Below are 26,286 nucleotides of genomic sequence, written 5' to 3'. Positions count from 1 at the left end.
GGGGGGGGGGGTCCGGTTAGGTGAGCACCAAAGGGGGGCGAGGTACGCTGGACGAGGGTGCCGACGTCGGGTGGTCGGAACACGATGAGCGGAGGAGGGTGACCGCCGATGCAGGGTTGCCAGCGAAGGGTAGCTCGTACGAGAGTGGGTTCTAATGAGTCAACAGAGGGGAGTGGATCGGGTTGGGGTGAAGTCGATTGATTCTGGCAGCAGGTGGGTCGGTGGTGGCGGCGTGGAGTAGGGTGGAGAGAGCCCAATGAGAGGTCGTCGACGATGGTGGCCACTCCGGCAAGTTGAGGTCAAGAGAGGGGAGTGGCCGGTGAGGGTTGTGAGAGTCGCGTGAGTGAGAGGTGAGAGAGACAAAGTGAAGTGAGAGAAGAGGGAGGTCGGGAGGTTGCTGGTGCAGGGAGTCCGGTGAGGGTCTGCGACGGGGGCTTCGATGGTCACACAGAGGGGGGGAACGAGCGGAAGGACAGAGAGAGGGTCAGGGTTCTCTATCTCGATTTTGCTTCTTGAATGAGGGTCTCTGCGTTTTACCATCACTATGTTGTTGTTTATTCCCTCCATCATTCCCAACAAACTTTCTATCTTGCCCACCCTTAACTCGTTCCCAATCATCGTTCAAAAGGGTGGCTACCACAACTGTGGCAGAGAAAGTTGAGGGCATGCTGATTAGGACTTGATGACGACGTCCTTCTTTTAGTTCCGAATAAATTTTTTGGTCCATTCACGATCGTCCTTGAACAGGTTGGGGCAATAACGCTTCAGTTTTTTAAATTTGGTGATGTAATCCCCAAAGCTCGAGCTGCCCTAGCAAAGTTTCAAGAACTCCACCTTCTTCTTTTTCCTCGCATGAAGGGGAAAATAGTTTCCTAAGAATGTCCTCCTGAAAGCCTCCCATGGAATCACTAAAGCCCTCAGAAATTGTACATCCTCAGTCATGTCCCACCAATTGCGGGTGTCATCCTTGAGTCAGAGAGTCTTGAATAGTGTCTTTTTGTCATTCTGGACTGACAATACTTAGAACATGCGTTCCACCTCCTTGACCCAGTTCACGGCCATATCTGGGTCGGTCTTGCCGGCGAAAATTGGAGGATCAAGCTTTGGAAACTTTTCATACAACACTATCGTATGTTGGCTTGGCTTAGAAAAGGAAGCTTGATCCCGTTGCGAGTGAACCTGGCTTCATATCGCCTCAACCAGGGTACTAAGAAAATCCATCATGAATCCTTATTGTTCTGACCATTCACCTATCGAATCGTTGTTCATGCTCCGCACCATCCTTTATATATTAAAGGATGTATATATCAAGATTCAAGGAACTCGAATTCAAAAGGATTCATATTCATATATTTTTCGTAAGTAGCATACAAAATCCCAGCAGAGCTGGTAGATATGCAGAAAGAACCAAAAATTATCTACAAAAGGCAAAGGAATTTGTAGACTCCTCTTGTGCATTCAGAAGGCCTTCCACCTCCGATGCACCAGATGCGAGGTTGTGGTTGACCCAAACATGTGATGACACACGACCATCCTTCTGAAAGTATACCACTGCCCAAGTCGCGACTAGCAGCGCCTGGTAGGCAACAAGGAGTGCAAAGCCCCAAGTATCAGTGAACGTGTGTGGATGTGGCCTGCGAGACCAATAGTCTGACCAAGCCGACAGATGTCCACCTCTTTCCAGTACAGGACCCCTACCCCTTACTGAGCGGCCACACATCCCACACGTGTCACTGCACTGGCCATTTCTGGCATTATTTGGAGGGTTCATACCTTAAGTAGAGGCTTAAATAAAAAGTATGAAAACTCGTTCAGTCTAAACCATGCAGCAAAATTAAAAACAGAAAAGGCTTTACTTACAGTGCAATGCAAATGCTCGATGGTCAAGAATCATTGTTTCTCAAGGCTCTGATACCTAGTTGTAACGCTCCAAAATTTTAAACTTGTAAACCTTTCAAAATATTTGAAAGAGACTAGAAAATCTTTTATTTTTCAGAGTTTTTGTTTTAGTAAATCAGCAAAAATATTTTCTTTTAAGAAAAGAGACAAGTCGACAACCTTAGGTACGTTAGCGTAAAAACCACTACTTTACAATATATTGAATCCTCATAAAGCATTTAGAAAACCATATACATTAAAAGGAATTAACAAGTTTACACAAAATGTGTTTTTCTTAGAAAACCCTTATACAAAATGCAAAACCCAAAATGTATCCAAGATGCAAGAAGCCAACATAAACAATGAGATCTTTCATCTTGCAATTGTGCAATCGCTCATCTCATAAACCTAATCATCACTTGTACTCATAAAATGAGTTAGTTTAATGAAAATGGTAGGTGCACAAGTAAAACAATAAAGAACAAATCTAGCAAATACATTTAATTTATACCTGATACGCAATTAAGCAAGTATTGTGAATACAACTAACATATGCATCAGATTCATGTATGATACACAATCTAACAAGTAAAATGAGCAAATATAACAAATGCATCAAATTCGTACATGATACACAATTCAACCAGTAATACGATAAATCTACCATAAGCAGTTAATTAATACATGATGCACAATTCAACAAGTAATGTGAGCAGGATAACTTTTGTTTCAATATTAGCTGGCCTACGGGTACGCACATGTACGAAACATAGAATCAACTAACACTGATCTGGGGGTTTATTATGCCATGTATTTTCGATACCCTGAATAGCTAGCTGAGTTCGCTCCTAAGAGGACAGTCAATGACCGAAAGAGAATTCTCCAAAGGCCACTCGTTCAACGGATGCATCTAACTTCTGTAGAAGTTCATGAGATCTATCACCTAGGATAAATTTTGGTAGTCCCGTTCCCTAACTTCAATGACTGGGGACACCAAGTCATTTGCCTTGAGGTGGTTGTTAACAACCTGTCCATCAGAGTTTTTGTATTATCGCATCCTCTCCCTTGACAGAAAACAGTGGGGCAAATGGGTGCATCATGTTTTATTTAACTAAAGACCCATTTTGCATGATATGGTCTTTCAAACTCACTCAAGCATCTTGCATGTCAAGGCGAATCATCACTATTTATGTGATTTTCATTTTAGCATTGTGCATTTGCACGTTGCAAGGTTACCATAAACCTCTCATCCAATCATCGTATTGCTAACATGTCGTGCCTGTCTGAAAGTACGACTACAATGAGAGGGGTATAGGTTTCTCAAAATGAAAACCCAGTTTTAATGTATTGTGAAAGAAATGATGCAACAAATATTTAGTTTGACTTGACATGCACTAGTCTTTTAAACCAACTCGAGCATCTTGCGTATGAAGGTGAAACATCATTATATAAATGCTTTCCATCATGTGTCATTTGCACGCTTCGAGGTTACACGTACCTTTCATCCAATCATTATAGTAAAAATATACCATACATGTCTAAAAGTATGGCTACGATGAGAGAGGTATGGGTTTCTCTAAAAAAAAAAACACACAAAGTTTCACAAAGACATGATGTAAATAATTTATTTTGACATGTTTAGTCTTTTGAAACATAAATACAACTTGGATGATATAAGATCGCAGTGGATCTGAAACACTTCTCCCAAATGCACCGACTTGAAAAAAACTATTTGCAAATTTTGCAACTCACAATACTTTCAAGCTTTAGTTTGCTAGACTGCATACTCAAGAAGCCAGAATCTGTGCAAGGAATCCTCTTCTCGAGGTTGTAGCGTCCATATGCAAATTCACGTCTTTTCAAAAAGAGCGAAAATGGTATACGCTCTTGCACACCCTGCGTGGTTACATTTATTTAATTACATATATCAAAATACAAGCATGTTCACTTAGCACGGTGGCAAGGTAAAGACATAAGCAGTAAATGCGAAAGCAAAAACCTATGCACTAAAGCATGGTAACAAAGTAAAGACAGAAGCAATAAATACGAGGGCAAAAGCTTGTACACTAAAACGCAACAACAAAGTAAGGACAAAAAGTAGTAAATGACAGATAGTAAAAGCCTGTGCACTAAAGTGCGGTGGCAAAGTAAAGACAAAAAGCAAAAGCCTGTACACTAAAGCACAATGACAAAGTAAAGATAAAAAGCAATAAATGATAGAAAGGAAAAGGACAAGGATCGTGAAACCACGTCTTTGATTTAAAAGCATACATATATACATATACATATATATTTTTGTTTTTTTTTTCCATTTTAGTTTTAGTTGCTTAATTTTAGTTCATCCATTATCTTTTTGCGCAACTTTTCCCTACCTTGGGAAGTTTCAAGGTTGCGGGCGCCTCCGAGCGTGGGTGACAAATGGCTCGGGCCTTAGGGCACGAGTGAGATCCATTGCGCGAGGTGCAAAAAACGAAAAGGTGAAGACTTAATCCCTTATAAAAAATGCTTTGAAATAAAAGGGGGTTGAGACCCCAAATAGGACAGGATTGCGCCCCTGCCTACCGATTAACAAAGGAAGAGAGGAAGGGGCAGGAGTTGCGCCCCTGCCCACCGATCAACAAAGAAAGAAAGAAAGGGGCAGGGCGCAGCCCCTGCTCGCAGATCTGACAGAAGAGGGAGTGGAAAGGGCGCAACCGGTCTGAGGTTGTCGACGAAAGGCAACTCGTACGAGAGTGGGCTCCGACGAGTCGACAGAGGGGAGTGGATCGGGTTGGGGTGAAGCCGATCGATTCAGGCAGCAAGTGGGTCAGTGGTGGTGCCATGGAGTAGGGAGGAAAGAGGCCGACGAGAGGTCGCCAGCGACGGTGGTCGCTCCGATGAGTCGAGGTTGAGAGAGGGGCGTGGCCGATAAGGGTCCGACTATGAGAGTCGAGCGAGAGAGGGGTGAGATAGACAGAGTGCAGGGAGAGAAGAGGGTGGTCGGGAGGTTGTCGACGTAGGGAGTCTGGCGAGGGTCTCTAGCAGGGGCTCCAGCAATCACGTAGAAGGGGGGGGGGGGGATGAGCGGGAGGATAAAGAGAGGGTTGGGGTTCCCTTTTGCGTAAAAGGGGAACCCCTACCCTCCCATGTTTAAATAGAAACACGAGGGAAGGGGGGGGGGGGGGGGGGAATTCACGTTTGGATCCAGCCCGGGTCTAAACCTTTTTTTAACCAAGCTTTACATAGAATATATTAACCTAAGATGTGAGATTTTATTTAAGTTTTTAAATTAATTTATGTCAAAAAAATACTGATGTATGGATTCGGGTGACCCGATTTGGCCCCACCCGAATGCATAGACTCGGTATTACTATTTTCTAGCCAGATATCCAGCCAATAAAATGCTCGTAATTCTCTAGTCCAGAGGAGTTTTGGCAAGCTATTTATTGCATTGAAAAGTTAACAAAATTTCACATCTACTGTGAAATTTCGGGTTTTTTTCATAGACTGAGCATGGTTTTGTGATAGTTGAAACAAAATATGACATGTTTATAGTAAAACATTTGTAACTCCCTCATACAGAGAAATTTTTATGAAGGGTTTACGACTACAGAAGGCTGACAAAATTTCCTACGATCTGTGAAAATCTCAGCTCTGTTCACTAAATGAATTTTTTTCTGTTAACTTTATAACACTAAGACAGAATTAAGAGTTTCACAAATCGAAACCGATCTAAGAACCAAACCCTGACACTTGTATAGTTACTTATGTGTTTCATAAATTCACTTGTTTCAGTCAATGTATAGACCGTATATGCATGAGAATGTTTGATTTTATGTAGGGTATAATGTGCCTATGATAAGTGATGCATGTATGTTCAATGAAAAGTATGTTTGCCTAAAAGGAGGCTATACGCAAGCAATAGACTGAAAAGTCCAAATTGCGTAATGTATTTATGAATGTTAATAGAATCTCTGCTGAAAATGTATAAAAATCCATTTGATTATGATTATGATGATGTCATTTATGCATAGATGAATGCCAAGTAATGAATGAGATTTGCATTTATGCATATGCACATGTTTCTGTTTAAAAGCATGAATAAATGAATGTTTCAATGCCAATGCTTTATAAATGCATCCATTGCCCTATAAGAGGTTGAATCCTTTGAATGGATTCAATTATGATTTCATGTAAGACATTAAGTATTAAAGTAAAATAATACAACATCACAAGTAAAAGATACTTGCTGAGAGAGTGGCAAGTAATACAAAATTTTGTGGGATAAGTTATGTTTCGAGCACAGAAGGTTGCTCCTCCGCTCCAACGATTTTATGGAGAATCCTTTATAATAGACGACAACGTAGAGGATAAGATACTCATGAGTAAAAATCTGATGCATCAATATTAAAGGTGTTGGGAATCTCTCTTGGTTTATTGTCCCTCACTTTTTTTCTGATGAAAGGTGCCTAGCCATGTCAAAGTTAATCTTATATATGAAAATACCCCTGCGTCATGGCCCTGATATAGTTTTCAAGCTTGTGTCGTACCAACGAGGCTAAGAAGTGAAACCTAATATGCATGCACATTAGTTAGACTTGGCATGCCTCATTTAAGAAAGAAAATGTAATTAAAGACAAGAATTGATTCATGCATTGAAGGGCTTCTTTATATGGTAAGTACATGCATTTTAATTATTCATCAATATTTGATGTTAATATGCTTACTTATTTAATTAGAGAGTATGCTTAATTCCTTGGTCTTGCTTGATTATCTTATAGAAAATTAGATGAGATTCTTGTTTCGTATTTTGTTTTTTCAAGTTTAATATAATCTATCCTACTGAGACATGTTATGTTTGACCCCATGTATTTTAATGCTTTTCAGATAGTGAGTAATTGCTTAACATGAAGACAGAATGTTGTGATGGGGACCAAGCCTATCTTTCCTATATCTCTGAAGATTTTGGACTCTGATTTTTTATAATTTTAATTCAAAGGACAAATGTAATTGATTATGATAGTTATCGACTTGGATTTATTTTAAGCATGTTTGAATTTATTTCTTTTAAATCCTACAATTGTATGGTTCTGAATTGTCACAAAAAGTAGCACACCAAATTTTAAACCTATTGAGTTTTTTCATTTTATTTGTTAAAGTATTTCAAAAAAAAAAACACCATTTTTCGGGTTCTAAAAATTAGGGTGTTACAGTATATAAATGATTTTTGTTAGCGAATAGGATAATTTATTTATTTTTTAAATAACATGAATATTTAATTAGGTTTTAGTATATTTTATGTGATGCTCCAAATCTTAACTTGAAATTTTAGGGAAATTTGAATATTTTAAACTTTAAATAGCAAAAAACAACATTTTCATGTTGGGGTTGAAAGACACTGGAGCGGGTTACAAGTATGAACCAACATTATAATTTCAAATAACTATTTGCAAATAAAAACTAAAATAATTTATATTTATAATGGATATGACGAACAAAGTTGTAATTACACAAGCACTTGGATCCTCAGAGGTCCTGGTTCTCGACGCTGCCCATGCATCTTGCCATCCATTGTCTGGTATGCCAATCACCTGAAATCCTTTTAAAGGGTCAGACTCGTAAAAGCCTGGTAGGTTTATACCAATCCTAAGTAATTACATAATATTAAAATATTTATTTGCATACAAGATGTCACATTTCATCAAGACACAATACAATTTTAAGATAGTTTATCACGACATATAAACAAAAAATAGTATGACATATTTTAAAATCAATAACTGTGAAGAAACATACAACTTTATTCATAATATAATTGTGCATGCATATTTTTATTCTAAAACTATGTGAATAAGAATCTTTATTTCTCTTGATTACAATCCTTTCGAGTACGTGGGAGAAATGTTCACCTTAAATAGTCGTAACATTTTGAAGGTATATTATTCATGAGTTATACTTTTATCTGGGTGTTGAACTGAGCATGACCCAAAGCAGGCAATCTATGACTCAGAGAAAAACTCACTATGGCATATACTCGATATAGGATGCATTCTAGACTAGCTGTAATAATTGAAAATATATTACCTAAGATACGTTGATAGCCTTGGTCTCCTAACCTCTGAGTGACTGGAAACCCTTGGGATACTCCAATCATATAAAATAATATTGTCACTCGAGGCTTGTACCTCCAACCTCTCTCACTAAACCATAAATCTGAATGGGTTACTAAGTTTTTATTATGAGATCTCATCATTTCATGTGTCTCATGTCATTAGGCGATTTAGGGTTCAGTAACCCAAGTACCCTCACTCTAAGGTAATCATGATTCATTTGTAGGTACCCAACTCATTCATACATCGCTCAGGCGCTTTTAGCCCATATGAGCACTTTGCCTATGAAGACAATCACAACATTATGTGTGTATTTATGTATCCCTCATGGTACAATATCTCTTTCGTACATCTCAGGTTAGTATCAACCCAAGCTTGTGTACGAGCTAACATAAGTACGTGTATGCCCATATTAGAGCACATGTCATACACACCACATGCCCAATGGCATTATACATGTTCTTTGAACCCTCGACTCCAATATGAGCTAACATATGTATAAATAATGTATCATTTTATGTGTCAAATAGAAAATACATAAAATTGTGTTTCATGTCCTAACGAGTTTCATGAACACTGAGCTCCATCGGGAGCCATGCATACATCGTGTACTATAGTCATTTAATATTTTAACATGAATATAGACTTTACAAAGTTTGCGAAAGCTCATACACATGTGAAAGCTCGTAATTATGCAAGAGCTCATAAATACTTCAAAAGTTTGTAAAAGCTCAAAAATATTTCAAAAGCTCATAAATTTTTTTAATGCTCATAAATATTTCAAAAGCGTATAAATAATTTTAAATCTCATAAATATTTCAAGAGCTAGTAAATATTTTTAAAGCTCATAAATATTTTAAAAAGCTCGTAAATATTTTAAAATTTCATAAATACTTCCAAAAACTCGTAGATATTTCAAAAAATTGTAAATGTTTCAAAAGCATGTAAAAGCTCAGAATTTATTTTAAAAACTCGTAATTGATATTTCTTGCATTTCTCTATATATTATATATATTTCTCTATATATATTATAGGCGTATGAAACCAAGCATATTTATATATATTATATGATTATCCAAAAATAACAGTGTAAGCAGTGGCGTAGCTAGGATTCATGTGAGGAGGGGGGGGGGCAAACAGGGGTGTAGCAACAAAAAAAAAGTTGGTGTGATAGTCGGGGGCAGCGCCCCGAATATTTTTTTTTAGATAAAATAAAAAATGGCTACAATTATTAATAAAAATCTATTTCATATGGACAAATCAAACTATTTGCTGCAGTCAGGACTGGGCTTAAAAAAAAAATAACTGTTTCGGGAGGCTGGACTGGGCTACGGGAGCCCAGTCCTGCCCCCTTCCCCCGGCCTCTGAGTGTAAGGACTCTACTTCGGGGTTCGTGCGGAACTTCGGCAAGTGGAAAAAGGTCACGATGAAAGCAGCAACGATGGTGGCTCAATGCTTGGTGATGCAGCAGATTCAAAGGTGATGGTGGCGGTTCGTGACTACCCTTTTTTTTTCTCTTTTTTTTCCTTTCTTTTGTTGTTCATGACGAAAAAGGCAAGGGGGAGAGGTGGGGGGGGCGACACTCGAGTGGTGTAGCAGTTCCGACAAGGTGGCAACACCAAGGCGATGCCACTGTCGTCGGAGAGAGAGAGCGGGAGAGAGACAACATAGGGAACCAGAGAGAGGTCGAGAGACCCCAGAGAGAGAGAGAGAGAGAGAGAGGACTGAGCGAGTGAGAGATGGGGAGAACAAAGAGGCTGAGAGAGGGGAGCCCCCCCTCTCCCTTTTACAGGAGGGAGGGGAGGCACGCAGGTGGTGTGGAGGTGACCCCCACCCCTTGCTATTTTTGTGAAAGAGGGAGGCGGCAGGGCAGGTGATAGCCGCCCCTCTGAGTTCCGTGAAAGAGGGAGGCAGCAGGGCAGGTGACCCCCACCTCTCTGCGAGTTGTGAAACAGGGAAGCAGCGAGAGTGGTGACCCTCGCCCCTTTGCGTTTCGTGAAAGAGGGAGGAGGTGACCCTCGCCCCTCTACGTTTCGTTACCCAGCGGTGGCGACGTTGTGGTTGGTCAACACAGTGTAGCTTAGGTCACCGTGCCGGGTGGCACGATGGTGGCCAGAGTTTCACCGTCTCGACAACACCGTGGTGATGGTGGTTGGGTGGCACCACTGACATGGATGTCGGCGGTGGCATTGTTTCGTCGGAGGAGGAGAGCGGTGATGTGAGGGAAAAAAATTAAAACCTTAGGGGTGTAAGGTTTGAGATAGGATGGAGTATTTGGGTTTGGGTTCTATTTAGACCCAAACCAAATGTGTTTTAGATTTAGATTAGGTTTTGGATTTCGTGAGACCTATTTGAGTCTCATCAAATTTGATCTGATGTATATATACCTAAATTGGATTCATTTGAGCCCTAAACAGACCCATATTCATGGGATCTGTTTAGGGCTCGAATGGATCCATACTCTTGTTTTTTAGTAGAATCCATTTGGATCTTTCAAATGGATCCAAACCCTATTTTGCTTAGTAGAATCCATTTGGATCTCCAAATGGATTAAAAATCTATCTTTCTTAGTGGGATCCATTTGAGCTTTCAAATGGATCCTAAATACCTTTTTTATTTGGTAAGATTCTTTTGGATTTCCAAATGGATCCAAAATACTCTTTATTTAGCATAATCCATTTGGGTTTTTAAATGAATCCAAAACACTCTTTATATAGCAGAATCCATTTGGGTTTTCAAATGAATCTAAAATACCCTTTTCTTAGTGGATGGATCCAAATCTCTCCTATGTCCGGTTTATACCTCGATATGGGTCTAAACCTTAGCCAAATTCAATTGGATTGACTTGGCTCATTCAGAGATCCAAATAGTATGGATCAAAGACTTGTAAGATCTTCTCTTTGGACACAAAATATATTTTAAGATCCAATATGCTTCAAGCAAATATTCCGAACTTGGTTCACCCGTGGGTTGATTTTCCTGGATCCCTTATTGAGATCCAAACTCTAATATTGCTTTGAAAAGAAATTATGCAAAATAATAACAATAATCATAATTTACGTAATTATTCAAAGTCCATTAGAGAAGATCCATATTGAGTAGGTAAATCCCTCAAGTATACTTTAAAATAATCATGAAAACTCTTGAATATTATATTTATTTTTAAATTAATAGTTTTTTAAATGTGATGAATATTTAATTAGTTATTCCACATGCTTGATTTTAGTTAGTCTTTTAAAGGTTTTGTATCTTTTTTTCTTAATTACAACAACAACAACAACAACAACAACAACAACAACAACTACGCCTTCATCCCAAAACAATTGGGGTCGACGATATGAACTAAAAAAGAAGATCATTATGGGTCTTCCACATGAATCCTTCTCCTCCAATCATTTCTATCAAATGTCATGTCCTCGGTGAGGTTCAAAACATTCATATCCTTTCCTATCATCTCCATCCAAGTCTTCTTAGGCCTACTCCGACCTCTTTTAACTAATATATTTTTCCATTTCTCTATCCTTCTAACTGGAGCATCATTAGGCCTTCGCCGAATATGTCCAAACCACCGTAAATGATTCTCTCTCATCTTATTTTCAATAGATGCAACGCCTACCTTCTTACGTATCTCCTCATTTCGAATCTTGTCTTTTATTGTATTTCCACACATCCATCTAAGCATACGCATCTTAGCTACACTCGTTTTTTGAATATGACGTCTCTTGGCATCCCAACATTCCGTACCATATAGTAAAGCGGGCCAAATTGTCGTCCTATAAAACTTTCCCTTCAACCGCAATGGCATTCTACTATCACACAACACTTCAGTTGCACTTTTCCATTTCATCCACCCAATCTTTTTTTCTTAATTAGCATATATATAATTTTTTTCAGGAAATAAGTTTTGATTTTTTTGTAGCATGACTATTTAGTTAGGATTTAGGGGTTTTTAAGCTTTTTGTTTTGTTTTTTAATGAGTTGAGTATTTAATTGGGTATTTTTGTTTTTTTTAAATCAACATTAAACTTGATTTCACATGCTTATTTTTAGTTAGAAATTTAAGTTTTTTTATCAAATAGCCTATAAATCAATGATGTTGGTTAGGATTTAAGGTTTCAATTTGGTAATTTATAAAATGGCATAAATATTTTTATGGTTTAAAGGTTTTTTTTAATTTTAATTAGACATGAATCCATGAATAATTAATAATAAATGCTTGATCTTAGTTAAAATATTAAGGTTTTGTTTTGTAATCAATTAATATAAATGCATAATTATGATATTGGTAGGAATTAGAGTTTTTTTGTAAAAGTTATGCTTTAGAATAATTGATTTGTTTGGAAATATTGTTAATATAGTTTATTAGGATTTATTTTTCCCTTTTAATGTGCATTCGTGCCCATTCTAGTTTAAATTCCTAGTTCTGCCCCTGGTTCTATCCATCTTGAACACATCGTTATAGGCCTGACAAGATCCAACCACAAGGCAATCTAACATGAGCTCTATTATCTTGGTCCATTTTTTGCAAGTGTGGGTCGGATTCATGCTGAAAGAATGGATCCGAACTGTTCCACAATACCTTCATCTCATTTAGGATTGTCAACAGTCGGATATTATCTAACATCTAACCCAAATCAGAATACAATTAGTCGGATAAGGCAGACAAAGTCGGATCCGGACTCATTATTGAGTTTTGCATCCAAATCCGAGTCTGACTAAAATTCTAATCTCACTAAGGTTTAAATCTGAAGTGTAAAATGTCATATTTTAAGCTAGTGGGATCCGGATTTGGTTTCAACTGATCCAATCCGACTCGGATTAGGTCAGATTCAATTAGGTCGAATTCGGTATTGCCTAAATCCGACCCGAGTCTGGCCCGTTTACATCCTTGAGTCATTTCTGAAATGTATTACCCTTTTTGCCACCAGCCAATTTAACAATGTTAGGGCCCCAACTTCCTATCATTTTGAGAAATATATATGGATATATTTGTCATTTTTCTTAAAGTCTTTTTCATCTTTAACTAATACTTACGAGGTTATTTGTGGTAAAATAAATTTACGTCAGTACCCGCTGCAACTATAAAAGGTAAGCGGAACGCGTCACCTCAGATTAGGGTTAGGGTTTCTCTTTGTGAAGTGGAAGGGTTCGCCGTCTCCGCTGAGGGAACGTTAGTTTTCTGGTTATCCGAGGGAATTTCCAGTCGATTTCTGAGGTACCCCCACGTAGAAGGATCTCCCTACCTCTCCATCTGCCTCTCTAAAATTGTTTTTCTTTCATATTGGAAATTGGTTTTGGTGGTATCTTTTTTTTTTGTTGCTCTTCTGTAAACAGGGTTTAGAGTTCATGGTATACGTCGCTTCTGGTTCTTTGCTTGTCTATGTTGATCATTAGGTTTACTTTGTGATATTTCGAGATATTTTGTTTTGTATGCCAGTTTGAGGGATTTATTTTGGTGAAATATATTTTAGGTTTAGGCCTTAAGGTTTATGTAGAATTAAACTGGTTTAGTTGGTAATTAACCATGGATGGAGCGACTTCATGAATTATGAAGCCTGTTCAAGGGTGTTTGGATGCACCTTATTCAATACGTAATACCTGATTACTATGAATCTCTAGACAAGGTTGCATCATCGCGTCAGGTTAGTTTGATTGCTTAATCTATTTTTTGGGTGCCCCATTATGGAAAGGGGATTGGAAAGTATTTTTCAGGTTTACTGCGCAGGGATTGTGTTTTGATGCACATTTGTTTACTCTAGTTGGAGTATCATCTGCAATGAGAAATGACATGATTTGATTGTGGTTATTGTAGTTGTCGGAACAAAGAGGTCAAATTGTTTCCTTGGCAAGTGAAAAGTATTGAAGCAAGCTGGGTGCAAACCATGCTTTTCTTTGCCAAAGAGAGATAATGTATTAATTTCATCTGCTATTCGACAGTGGAAATGAAATGCCATGAATGAGAAAGAGCTCCAAAAGGGCTGTTGCTTTTAGTTTCATCTCTGAGCTCGAGAAATCTTCTGAAATACCAATAGATTTTTGAAATTTAAATAAATGATTTCATGTTAAATAATCTGAAATATGAGGAAACTTTCATCTACTTTGTAGGACTAGTGACATGAAATGCACTTCGGTATTAGGTAATGCTATTTCCTAGAGGTTTTCTGTGGCCAGGTTCCTTCCTCTAGGATGTTCTTGAAGATTAGAAATGGTTGTATATCAATAGGCTCATTGCATGGTGTTAATTCTTTGTGAAGAAGAAGAAGAAAAGGTACACTCCTCTCTCTCTCTCGGTTTGCTGTCTCCAACCCTCTCTCAGTTACTAGACTGAGCACCTATGAGTGCATTTGTGGGCTGTACCGAGCCTTGTAATCTGGGCCTGCTCGCTCGTGTAGATCATTTGTACGTCTTGCCTTGGGCTAGACGAAACCCTCTCGACCGTCTCTAATATTTTCCCCTTGTGTGTGCATTGTTTTCCCGGTAGATCGAACACAACATCCCACCCTGGCTCCTCCCTATATACGTGCCCAGGCACATGAAGTGCTTAGTGCCCTAGGACTTTCATTGGAATATCAATTCCTTGCTTCACCCTTAAACAAATTTGGAGAGCCTATGGCAACACCATTCAGACCTTTCGTGCTATGGTGTCGTAGCCTTGTATGAAACACCTATTAGCCAATCAACATGTGGAAACCTCTTAATGCCTTAGATGTCTTGGGTTGTGATCACTTTGTCCTCATCTTGTTCTTCATAGGATCCATCGAGTTTCTTAACCAATCATAGGGCTGCACATTGCGTGCTCTTGAATAGCTTGAGAGCCTCTTGAGTGTCAACCCCATGGTGTGTGGCTCTCTTTGCTCGAAGGGTGATTAACTTTTTTACTTCTTGGAAGACCATTCCCACGGTGCCAAAATCCCATGACTCCTTGCCCAAACTTTGAAGCCAACTCATCCCGAGCACGACCTCGACTCCTTTAATAGAGAGGGGGTACAAATCTAACTTGAAGATAGCCTCTTGGAGGGCCAAAGGGGCATCTTGGCATACATAGAGGCATTGTAACCATCCACCGTCTCCAATCACAACTTTGAACATGGGGTGTTCCTTGATTTCACACTCGATTCTTGTGGCCACTTCCTCTTGGATAAAATTATGCGTGACTCTCGTATCTATTAACACAAGTAATTTATGCCCACTCAATCGCTTGTCTAGGCGCATGGATTGTGGCCTTGAAAGCCTCAACATGGCGTGATATTCAAGCTCTTCTGCCTCGTCCTCAATGAATGCACTCTCATCATTGTGTGGTTTAAGTTCCTCCTCATCATCAATGATTTGGAGAACTCGAAGACTTTGTCCCTTGTGCTTTGGATTCTATTTGTCACCACATCAAAAACATTCTTTGCGCTTCCGTCTTTCCTCCATTTTCTTTTGGGAGATGGTATCCACCTTAGGCTCGAGTGTAGGTTTAGGCACAAGCTTGAGTTCTATCTTGGGAGCTCTTTGAATCTCCCTTGGCGGTTTGTCTTTCGACTCGCCCACCGCAATAGTTGCTTCTCTTCATACACCTTAGCTATGTGGTATGCTTTGCTAGGTGTACGCATGCTTGAGGCTAATTCCTCAATCTACAACTCATCCTTGAGTCCTCTGACATAGGACCCGAACACGATATGTTGGTCGACATGTGAGATCATGGCATAGACTTCCTCGTGCTCTTGATATTCCTTTTAACTTCCCTATTGCTTGAGTTGTTTGAGGATCATATCATGGTTGGTCATGGAGGATGGTCCAAACCTCTCCAAAATCCCATCTTGGAGTTGATCTCATGAGGAGCACCCTTAAGTTCAAACCAATGGAACTGCCAGAGTGCAATACCTTTGCAATCACCTCATTCACTTGGGACTCCCAAGGTGTGTTGTAGCACATAAGTGATTGGCTTTGTAAATCATCATGGGTAGCATTGACATGAATTGTTGCGGGTCCCAAGATATTCCTTCGTACACACCGAACACACGAATTTGTGTTCCGGGGCGAACACACAACCCTCTCTCCCTTAAGTGCCCCCCACAGGGTCGACCATGGTACACCCCACCAAGCTTGCCTCTCGGCATCTTAGTGGCTCCACTAGCTTGCCACGTCATCCTATGATGGGACAAGGAGGTTGTCCCATCTAACCTTTGTAATGATGTAATTAAGAGTGGTTTTGTGAGGAAACCACTATAGCACTTAGTTTCGAAATTGGTAATCATGAAACTAGATGTGGTTTTAGCCAAAACCATATGAGCCCCATGTAATATGTTTACCACCTCCCTTAGGCCTATAAGAGCCCAAGGGGGTCGACTTTTTGGAAAGGTATAATGCCTGATCCTAAACGTGAAAAGGGATATTTCTTGATCCCAAACTCTTAACTAAAGTAGGTTTAGTCTCTCTCTTTCTCTCTTAGGCTATGTCACACAAACTCTTCTAACAGGGAACTGCACCCGCGTCGCACCCGCACCCAGGCGGGTGCGGCACTTGGACACAGCTTCTTTTGTGTTAGGTGAAGTCAACCACATTGAGGTCCATTTCTATCCAAAAGTAGATTCAGTTAACCCTAATCAAGTTCATTTTTATCTATATTATATATATAAATACATAAATGCATAGACATACACAATGTTAACTTAAAACTGTTAAAAATTATATATATATATATATATATATATATATATATATATATATATATATATATATATATATATATATATATATATATATATCCTCCCCGCACCGCCCTATGTGACACAGCTCTTAGGTGAAATTGAGTTAGTACTCTTCCAAAGAGGATTGGCATCCTTGCCAAGCCATTTGATGGGTTAAGTGGTCTTTTAATAACACTTAGCTTACTTGTGCCATAGATGACGAGTGAATCACATACGTTAGTGGAGTTGGGGCACTCCCAACAAGCGTAGCCGCTTTCCAACGGTCTAGAGGCAATCTTGAACCCCTCTTCACCCTCGAAAGGTTTGCGAGCATCGGGTTGATTAAACCTTCGATGTTGTACGTGTAAAAGCTCATCCCACATCCACGTCGGCGCTTGTTGAACCACAATAAGCCTTTAAACGCACCTATGGCTTGGCTGTGCACATGCATGCCCTGCTCATAGGTCGTTCTTTGTGCGCACCCCTCCATTCGAGGCACCTCCTGCAACACCAGAGGCCACCCTCATTTGTTTGCAGATCGCCACAGTCGATCGCAGCACACGGCTGCAGTCCGACAGCAGCAGCGGCACAGGGACACCACTCCCTGCGCTCCTCAAGACAGGCTCACCGCACTCTGCGGTGAACCTTCCCTGGAGGTGCACGCTGCACACACGAGCACACACCCTCCCTTCCACCGTGCAGTGCTGCCTCTCCCATGCATGCACATCCGTGCAACACCACACACAAATGCCCATGTCGGTGCCCTTGCTGCACATGCACTCGCGTGCATCAGTGCCTTTGTTGCACACGCATCCACGTGCGCCGTTGGCCTTGCATGATGATGGCGTCGGCGGACACATCACAAGATTGTCACTATATTCTTGTGATAATATCACTATATAGTCAATTCTTGGTACTGTTTTTTATTTATTTTCTACATCTTAAATGTGTTTGTCTTAATTATTTTGCAGTTTTACTTATTTCTTTTATTATATATGTATTTTATTATCTAAACATGATATTTTCTTATTTTTGTTATATATATGTATATGCCCCAAGATTTCTCTGAGATTTATTATAAAAGCTATACTATCACGAGGAATAGCCTCGCCTAGATATAGCTGATACTGATAGTTGTGATTATGCTTTGAATTGGGAATTTTGTACCTTCTGGGGGCGTTGGATGCATCTGCTTGTCTGAAAAGATAATCGACTAGGATGTACTATTTCCAACAATTTAACATCTGAGCATGCCCCTTTTTCTGGGTTAATGTTTGCATCTGGACACAGCATTAGAGTATATAATGGCTTTATTTCTTGAAGTTTATATCTGGGAAAATCTCTAAAAGTGTCTGACTATCTTGTTGACCCAATCTCACATGAGCAGTTTTTTATTCTGGTAATTTCTTGCTTATCTCATCCCTATATTTTTAACACTTGTGTATGCCAAGATCTAGGTTAAAAAAACATTTGTGAAATTCATATAGTATTCCCTATGCAATTGAACTAAATATTCATTACTTATAGGTTGACCATTGACAATAGTGTTTTGCTTGATATGTTTTTTTGGTGGGTTAGTGCATACTGATAGTTGTTTGCAGAGGATGTCAATGCCGATAGTTGACTTTTGCCTGTTCCTTGAGGGCTTAATAGAAAACTAGCAAGTGACAAATGTATATACTTGTTCAATGGTTAGTCTATGGTATAAAAGATTGAGAGTTGATATTCATATTCTTGCACTATTGGCTTCCCACATCTTAAGAAAAGCTAAGCCATTGAGTTGGTTCCAAGTTCCATTTTTGGGTTGGCTGTCTTTGACTTGTTAGTATACCTTATAGATGGCTGGCCATAACTTGATTCCAGACTCATTCATGCATATGCAAAAAATGTGTCCTTCCAAGTTAACATGTGTATCTTAGATTATAAAATGGTTAAAATTTATAAAGTTATGGTTATTCCAAAAAAATGGTTAAAAATTCTAAAATTATGGAAATAATCGAATTTGAGCAAAGAAAATAATGAATTAAGAAAAAATAAATAAGGAATTTTGTTGGAAAATCATCTTAGAAAGTATCAGCTTCTTATTTCATTAAGTTTTTTTTTTGAAAGGCAAGCTGGGGTTAGGCAGACCCCTACCAGTTATCTCTTAAGCCCCATGTGGGAGAGGTGATTCTAACCTGGGCCTTCAGCTTGTCACATGACCTCGCTTTACCACATGGGATACCACCTCGGTGGTATTAAGTTTGGTTTTTAAGGGAAGTATTAATGCCAATAATCTATGTCACAGGGACTCTCCAACTAGGTGCCGCACCCGCGTTGCACCTGCACCCGATGCGGTCAACCTGACCCTGGGTGCGTTGCACCCGCACCCGATGTGGTCAACCTGACCTTGGGTGCAGTCAACGCACCCAGGGTCATTTATATCCAACTTTTGGACTATATATATATATATATATATATATATATATATATATATATATATATATATATATATATATATATATATATATATATATAATTTTTTATATTTTTTGCCGCACCCCGGCAACCAAGCTTTTTGAAAGTGCCGCACCCCCTCACCCGCACCCGCACCCGTACCCGCATCCGCACCCGCACCCACACCCACACCCATGTGACATAGCCAATAATGTATCTATGAGTTGTAACATTCATGCCAATGAATAATGCAAATGCACTGGCAAAAAGAATAGTAAGATGGAAATGCTTTGTTAAGTAACTTTGAATTTTGTTTCTGAGTTAATAATTCATTCTTGTAAAATAAATGTGGCGGCACATTTTCTTCTATCCATTGCAAAATTTTCATTGCCAAACCAAAAGTTAAATGTGCATAATAGAGACATGTGCTTGGGACAGCTTGGTTAGCATTATGTTACAACGAAAGATACAGCACAAAGGAAAGAACCATCACATAGGTTGCCCGACTAGGTATGGAGGATTCTTTTTTGTAGATTTATTGTCTCCTTAGCTTCAGGTTATTATAGTGGAGTTAGATTAGAAAAAAAGGAAGATAAAAAACAAGTGTCATGTTGACAGTTTTGTTTTCCCAAAAATGAATCTTGAGGTCCTTTCTTGGCGACACCTTGAGTAAAGAGGTAACTTTTCATGTTTGGGCATTATTTGGCTCCATATATTCTTTTTAACCAAATAGTGCTCACAATTTATCAAATTTACTGTTCATGAGAGCCAGCATATGTGAATTGGAAAACAGAAGCTACATCACATGGATACAGCCATTTTGGTGAACTTTCCCACTAGACAATATATGAGGGGTTACAGTACGGGAGTAAAAGTGGAGCATACTTGGGATCATAGTAAAAAATATCGGTATATATGCTATATGTCGTGGAGACTATTTCTCCCAATATTATATATTTGGTTATAAATCTTGGGAAAGTATCTTGGCTTAATTTTTTTTACGCAACAACAACAACAACAACGCCTTCATCCCAAACAATTTGGGGTCAGCGATATGAACCAAAAATAAAATCATTTTGGGTCCTCCACATGAATCCTTCTCCTCCAATCATTTCTATCCAATGTCATGTCCTCGGTGAGGTTCAAAGCATTCATATCCTTTCTTATCATCTCCATCCAAGTCTTCCTAGGCCTACCCCGACCTCTTTTAACTAATATATTTTCCCATTTCTCCAACCTTCTAACTGGAGCATCATTAGGCCTTCGCCGAATATGTCCAAACCACCGTAAACGATTCTCTCGCATCTTATTTTCAATGGGTGCAACACCTACCTTCTTACGTATCTCCTCGTTCCGAATCTTATCTTTTATTGTATTTCCACACATCCATATAAGCATTCGCACCTCAGCTACACTCATTTTTTGAATATGCTGTCTCTTGGCAGCCCAACATTCCGTACCATATAGTAAATCAGGTCTAATTGTCGTCCTATAAAACTTCCCCTTCAACCGCAATGACATTCTACGATCGCACAGCACTCCAATTGCGCTTTTCCATTTCATCCACCCAACCTTACTCCTATGATTTACATCTCCATCAATTTCTCCATTCTTTTGAATGATGGATCTCAAATATTTGAAATAGTCATCCACTGCTATTTCTTGCTCACCAAGCTTCACTACACTCTCATCACTACTTCGTTGCTTACTAAACCGACATTCCATATATTCTGTCTTACTCTTACTCAACGTAAAACCTCTTGCTTCTAAAGTCTGTCTCCATAATTCTAACTTAGCATTAACCCTAGCTCTAGACTCATCAATCAAAACAATATCATCAGCAAACAACATACACCACGTCACATTTTCTTGAATTGATCTCGTAAGTTCATCTAACACTATAGCAAAAAGGAAAGGGCTTAATGCAGATCCTTGATTTAACCCAACCGTTATAGGAAAATTGTTTGTCACTCCTCCACAAGTGCAGACATTGGTTACTACTCCTTCATACATATCTTTAATTATACTAATGTACTTGAGAGAGAGATGCCTTTCTTCATCATTGTCCACCAGAGAACATCCCTAGGTACTTCTATCGTATGCCTTCTCCAAATCAATAAAAACCATATGCAAATCTTTGTTCCTCTCTCTATATCTCTTAATAAGTTGTCTAAGAAGATGTATAGCTTCCATAGTTGATCTTCCTGGCATAAAACCAAATTGATTCTCCGATATCATGACAACCTTCCTCAACCTATACTCAATCACCCTCTCCCAAAGTTTCATAGTATGACTCATGAGTTTTATACCACGATAGTTTGTGCAATCTTGTATATCACCCTTGTTCTTATAGAGAGGCACCAAAGTACTCTTCCTTCACTCATTAGGCATCTTATTTGTCCGCCAAATCTTATTAAAAAGATTTGCCAACCAGACTAAACCTTTCTCACCCAAGCATTTCCAAGCCTCGATAGGTATACCATCCGGGCCAACTGCCTTTCTTGATTGCATTTTCTTCAAAGCCTCTGTAATTTCTTTTTTTTGAATCTTGCGCATGAAGTCACAATTCATCTCATGAAAAGGAACAGAGAAGTCTCCAAGATCCCGAGCATGACTTTCATTAAATAGCTTATCAAAATAATCTTTCCATCTCTCCTTAATCTCTCCAGCTTTGACTAAAACCCTTTGTGTTTCATCTTTGATACATCTAACCATACCCAGATCCCTCGATTTCCTATCTCTCATCTTTATAAGCCTATAAATATCCTTCTCGCCCTCTTTGGTATGCAACTTGTCATAAACCTCCTTATATACCTTATCCCTCGCGTTTCGAACTACTTTTTTAGCTTCCTTCTTTGCTATCATATATTTCTCCAAATTCTCATCATCACGACTTTTACTTAGATTTCTATAACACTCTCTTTTAACCTTAATAGCTAATCTGACATCCTCGTTCCACCATGATGTATCCTTACCTAGCGGTGTACCGCCTTTAGACTCACCCCAAACCTCCTTCGCCACCTTTCGCATGCAACCCGCTATCTTATTCTACATTGATTTTGCATCCTCCTCGAGACACCAATTAGCTTCCTTAGCTACCTGTTCTACAAACATTTCTTGTTTAGCTCCTTTTAGTGCCCACCACTTAATTCTAGGATCTATCCTATGTCTGTCCCTTTTGTGGCATTTTCTAATTTTAAGATCTAAAATTAAGACTCTATGTTGTGTAGCTACACTTTCTCCCGGTATAACCTTACAATCGATGCAACAACCCCTATATCTCTTTCTGAGTAAGTAAAAATCTATCTGACTCTTATTAACCCCACTTTTAAATCTTACTAGGTGAGACTCCCTCTTCCTAAGCCACGTGTTGGCTAAGATCAAATCATAGGACAAACCAAAATCTAAAATCCTTTCTCTACTTTCGTTTCTTTCTCTTATACCGTAGCCTCCATGGATACTCTCAAATCCATCTCTACTAATGCCTACATATCCATTAAGGTCTCCGCCGATGAAAATCTTTTCTCCGTGAGATATCCCTTGTACTACTCCGTCTAAATCTTCCCAAAATTGACGCTTAATGGAATCGTCTAAACCGACTTGAGGTGCATAAACACTAATAAAATTAATAATATCCGTACCTACTACTAATCTAATAAGTATAATCCATCCCCCTTCCTACAGACCTCAACTACATTATGTATAAACTCACGACTAATAACAATTCCAACTCCATTCCTATTCCTATGTATTCCTGTATACCAAATCTTATATCTCCAAGGTTGTATCACTTTTGCTTTCTCACCTTAACAATTTGGTCTCTTGTAAACATAAAAAATCAATCTTTCTCCTACACATAACATCTACTAACTCTACCAACTTACCAGTTAAAGACCCTATGTTCCAAGTGGCTAACCTAATTGTATGGTCTTGAACTATCTTTTTCACCCTCACCCGTCCAACAAAGTGCGGGAACCCTTGCCTATTTGACCCCATCCCCGGGCGTCGGTTTGACGCATTGCCTCTGGGCAATGTCCTAGCTACCCTTGCCCACTTATCACTGCCTCCGGGCCTGTAGAGTACAGAGCGTCCCGTAGTAGGGAATGCCCCAACGAAATTCGCATATTGGTTCATATTCATAGGGTGTGACTAAATTTTTACGCTGGCTATCACTGGCCTACCGCAACCCTCCTCCGTTATCCGGGTTTGGGACAGACAGTGTATAACTAAACAGTTATGCACATGATAAAAAAACACGACCTAAAAATGTATAAAAACAAGTTTTTTTTCGAAAAGAAACGACATGAAAATGCCACAAAAGGAAAATTTGCGGAAGTACATAAAAAATACCTTGAATCGTCACTCATTGAGGGGGGCTACCTCTGTCGCCCGTGTTGGATCTCCCAAGGCGTGAAAACCCCCTCCCTGCCGCTGAGAGAGAGAGAGAGATGTGCGGTGGGAGCTTCGTCTACCTCTGGCGGCCCCGGTTCTGACGAGCTTCCTGAGAGAGAGAGAGAGAGAGAGAGAGAGAGAGAGAGAGAGAGAGAGAGAGAGAGAGAGAGAGAGAGAGAGAGAGAGAGAGAGAGAGAGAGAGAGTATTCGTTAGTCGAGGGTTTTGCTTCACTGTTAGTCGGCGACCTAGGTTCCGGTGACCCAAAGAGAGAGAGAGAGTATCCGGTAGTCGAGGGTTTCAGATTGCGCCCTGCTCTGGTTCAGGCGACCCCCCTTGATTTACACCAAAAAATTGAATGAGAATCCCTTAGCCTTTCAGAAATCCACGAAATCCCCAAATCCACTACGCCTACGAATGCCGATTCATGAAAATCTCAACCCCTCCTGGTTCCACTCGTGAGAAAGGTAAGGAAGGAGTGTGGAATGGCCTCACAAGATAGTGGTTCGCTGCTTGCAGTGGGGGTTGGGTTGAGCCCAAGAGGAATATGTTGAGGGAAGAAGAATCCACGCCTCTGAATCGAAAATCCCCAATTTTCTCCGATTTCACCCTTGCTGCAGCAGTGGATCTGAGAAATCCCTCTTTTTATGCAGTGCTGCGTGACCTCTAGTTAGTAAAACCCTTGAGATTCTCTAGCTCAACAAAGAGTATACACAGCTTCGACCTTTTTCTTTTCCTTGAACCGTGAGAGAATCAGAAAAACAGAGATGCAGCAGTTCAAGATTCAACAATCAATAGAAAGACGAACAACAAATAGTAGAGATAAGCAAGGAAAGAAGCCGCTTAGCTCCGGTGATGCTACGTTGGCAAATGCAGGTTCTCCTTTATTTCCCACTTCACAGCCCACGGACAAACCTCAGGTAGGTCGACACCCCCCACCTAGAATATCTCCACGGCAGCGCACGTTCAGGACGGCCACCACGAAAGATGAGTGAAAGGGGAGTTCGCTTCACAAGCACCTAAAAACTCTAAACTCTCCTGTTGGGGCTGACCCAAAATGGTCTTTTCAAGAATGAGACCAACGCACATCGGGACATGGCAGACGCATGCTAAAGAGTCGATGGAAGAGAAGGTTGCGCAAGAATCATCAAAGGACCCGACTGTTTGGGCAAAAACCATACAGTAGATTTCGAGATGGCGCTCTGGCGATGTGTCCGCGGTGAGATGGTGCTGCAACGAGAGCGGGCTGCAGCGAGATGCCTCTAAACACCGTTCTGGCAAGGTTGTGCTTTGCAGCAGCGGGATCCAGCAGAGATGGGGAGTGAGAGGGAAAAGCGTTTTTCGTTGGCTGAGAACTGGGTCCGGGATGGCTGTTGCGGGAGAGGGAAAGAGCGAGAGAGGACGAACTGTGTTGGGCGTGTTCCTCGGCGGCGATCCTTGGAGGTGGTGGTGGTGGATCGGTCGACTGCTCGGCTGATGATCCTCGGTGGTGGGCGGTGGTTGTGCTGACGGTCGAGAGAAGGGAGGAACAAGCTCCAGCGAAGAAGGGTGTCTGCCGATGGAGAGGAGGAGATGGGTCAGAGAAAGGGCTTGAAGAGGAGGGCGTCCGTCGATGGCTGCAAAGGAGGGCGTCCGTCGACAGCGTTTCTCCGTTCCACAAAAAAGAAACGAAGACAGAAAAAAAGTGAACACACCAGGGGTATAAAAACTGTAAAATAAAGATGAAAAACATCATATTTAGACAATAAAATACATATATAATAAAAGAATAAGTAAAAAATGTAAAATAAAGATGAAAAACATATTTAAGATGTAAAAAATGTATAAAAACTGTAAAAATAATTGATATTGTAATATTATCATGTGAATATTGCGATATAATCAAATCGGTGATATTTTACCTATAATATCCTTTGCTGAAAATACAACGCTAATATTGCAATATTTTGAAAATATTGCTGATATCTGTGACAGCTTGGGATAACTTTTGAATTCTGTGTTGTGTTGCATGATTTTGTGGTCTTTTATTGTTTATTGATGCTGCCATATACTTGTTTTCAGCCTACGAGAGATGGATACCCAAGTGAAGCTTGCAGTTGTGGTCAAAGTGATGGGAAGAACTGGGTCAAGAGGTCAGGTGACTCAGGTAAGAGTCAAGTTTCTAGATGACCAGAACCGGCTTATCATGAGGAATGTCAAAGGGCCGGTCAGAGAAGGTGACATACTTACTTTGCTCGAGTCTGAACGTGAAGCAAGGAGGTTGCGCTGATGGCCTTATTGTATATGTTTTGAAAATTTTGGTTATGATCCATGGGAATAGTGGTTGTCACTGTTTACACTTCCGAGGTTATTTTTATTGCTAGGGTTTTCTTTGCCAATTGTGGAGTACCTGGTATATGGGTACATGGTGAATTTTGGTGTTTTAGCACTTGTCTGAGTTTTTGATATGGTTTTGCTTTTGCAGCACTACGTTGTTACTGCTTGGTTTGTTATTTCCCTTTGGATGCCCGTGACAGCTGATATTAGAGTTTTTTTACCGTTGTGGTTGCTTATCATGAGTCTCTGAAAAATGGTATCGGAGCCAATATCTAAGTGTTAGTTCTTCAAGTGTTCAACATTTCTCTTAACATTCAGTATGGGGCATGTCATAGAGGGATCTTAATGTCAGAACATGGTCTAAGGAGGTGCTTTTGTTGGGGTCACGAGTTAACCCACAACAGGGTCTTCTTCAGTGCTGAGATCCTTATGCAACCTTTGTTTTAATTGATGCCAAGTAAACCTTGCCTTCTAAAAGAGGCTGACTGCACCAAAGGGGAAGTGA

General features: G+C 39.9%; 1 protein-coding gene across 1 annotated transcript; it reads left to right on the top strand.

Annotated features, from left to right (window-relative positions):
• The first annotated feature begins 13,083 nt into the window (after positions 1 to 13,083).
• On the top strand, positions 13,084 to 25,931 carry LOC149840865 (small ribosomal subunit protein eS28). Its single transcript, XM_090004570.1, has 2 exons — positions 13,084 to 13,182; positions 25,527 to 25,931. The coding sequence occupies exon 2, from the start codon at positions 25,537 to 25,539 to the stop codon at positions 25,732 to 25,734; it is 198 nt and encodes a 65-aa protein (XP_089860696.1). The 5' UTR covers positions 13,084 to 13,182; positions 25,527 to 25,536; the 3' UTR covers positions 25,735 to 25,931.
• Positions 25,932 to 26,286: the final 355 nt, after the last annotated feature.

The sequence above is a fragment of the Nuphar pumila genome, chromosome 4 (assembly GCF_984573655.1).
Source record: "Nuphar pumila chromosome 4, dmNupPumi1.hap1.1, whole genome shotgun sequence".
Lineage (NCBI taxonomy): Eukaryota > Viridiplantae > Streptophyta > Magnoliopsida > Nymphaeales > Nymphaeaceae > Nuphar > Nuphar pumila.
Note: the sequence above shows the minus strand (reverse complement) of the source record. Positions and strands in the feature narration are given on the sequence as shown.

Coding starts and splice junctions, on each gene's coding strand:
- LOC149840865 (XM_090004570.1), top strand. CDS start 25,537: ATGGATACCCAAGTGAAGCTTGCAGTTGTGGTCAAAGTGATGGGAAGA.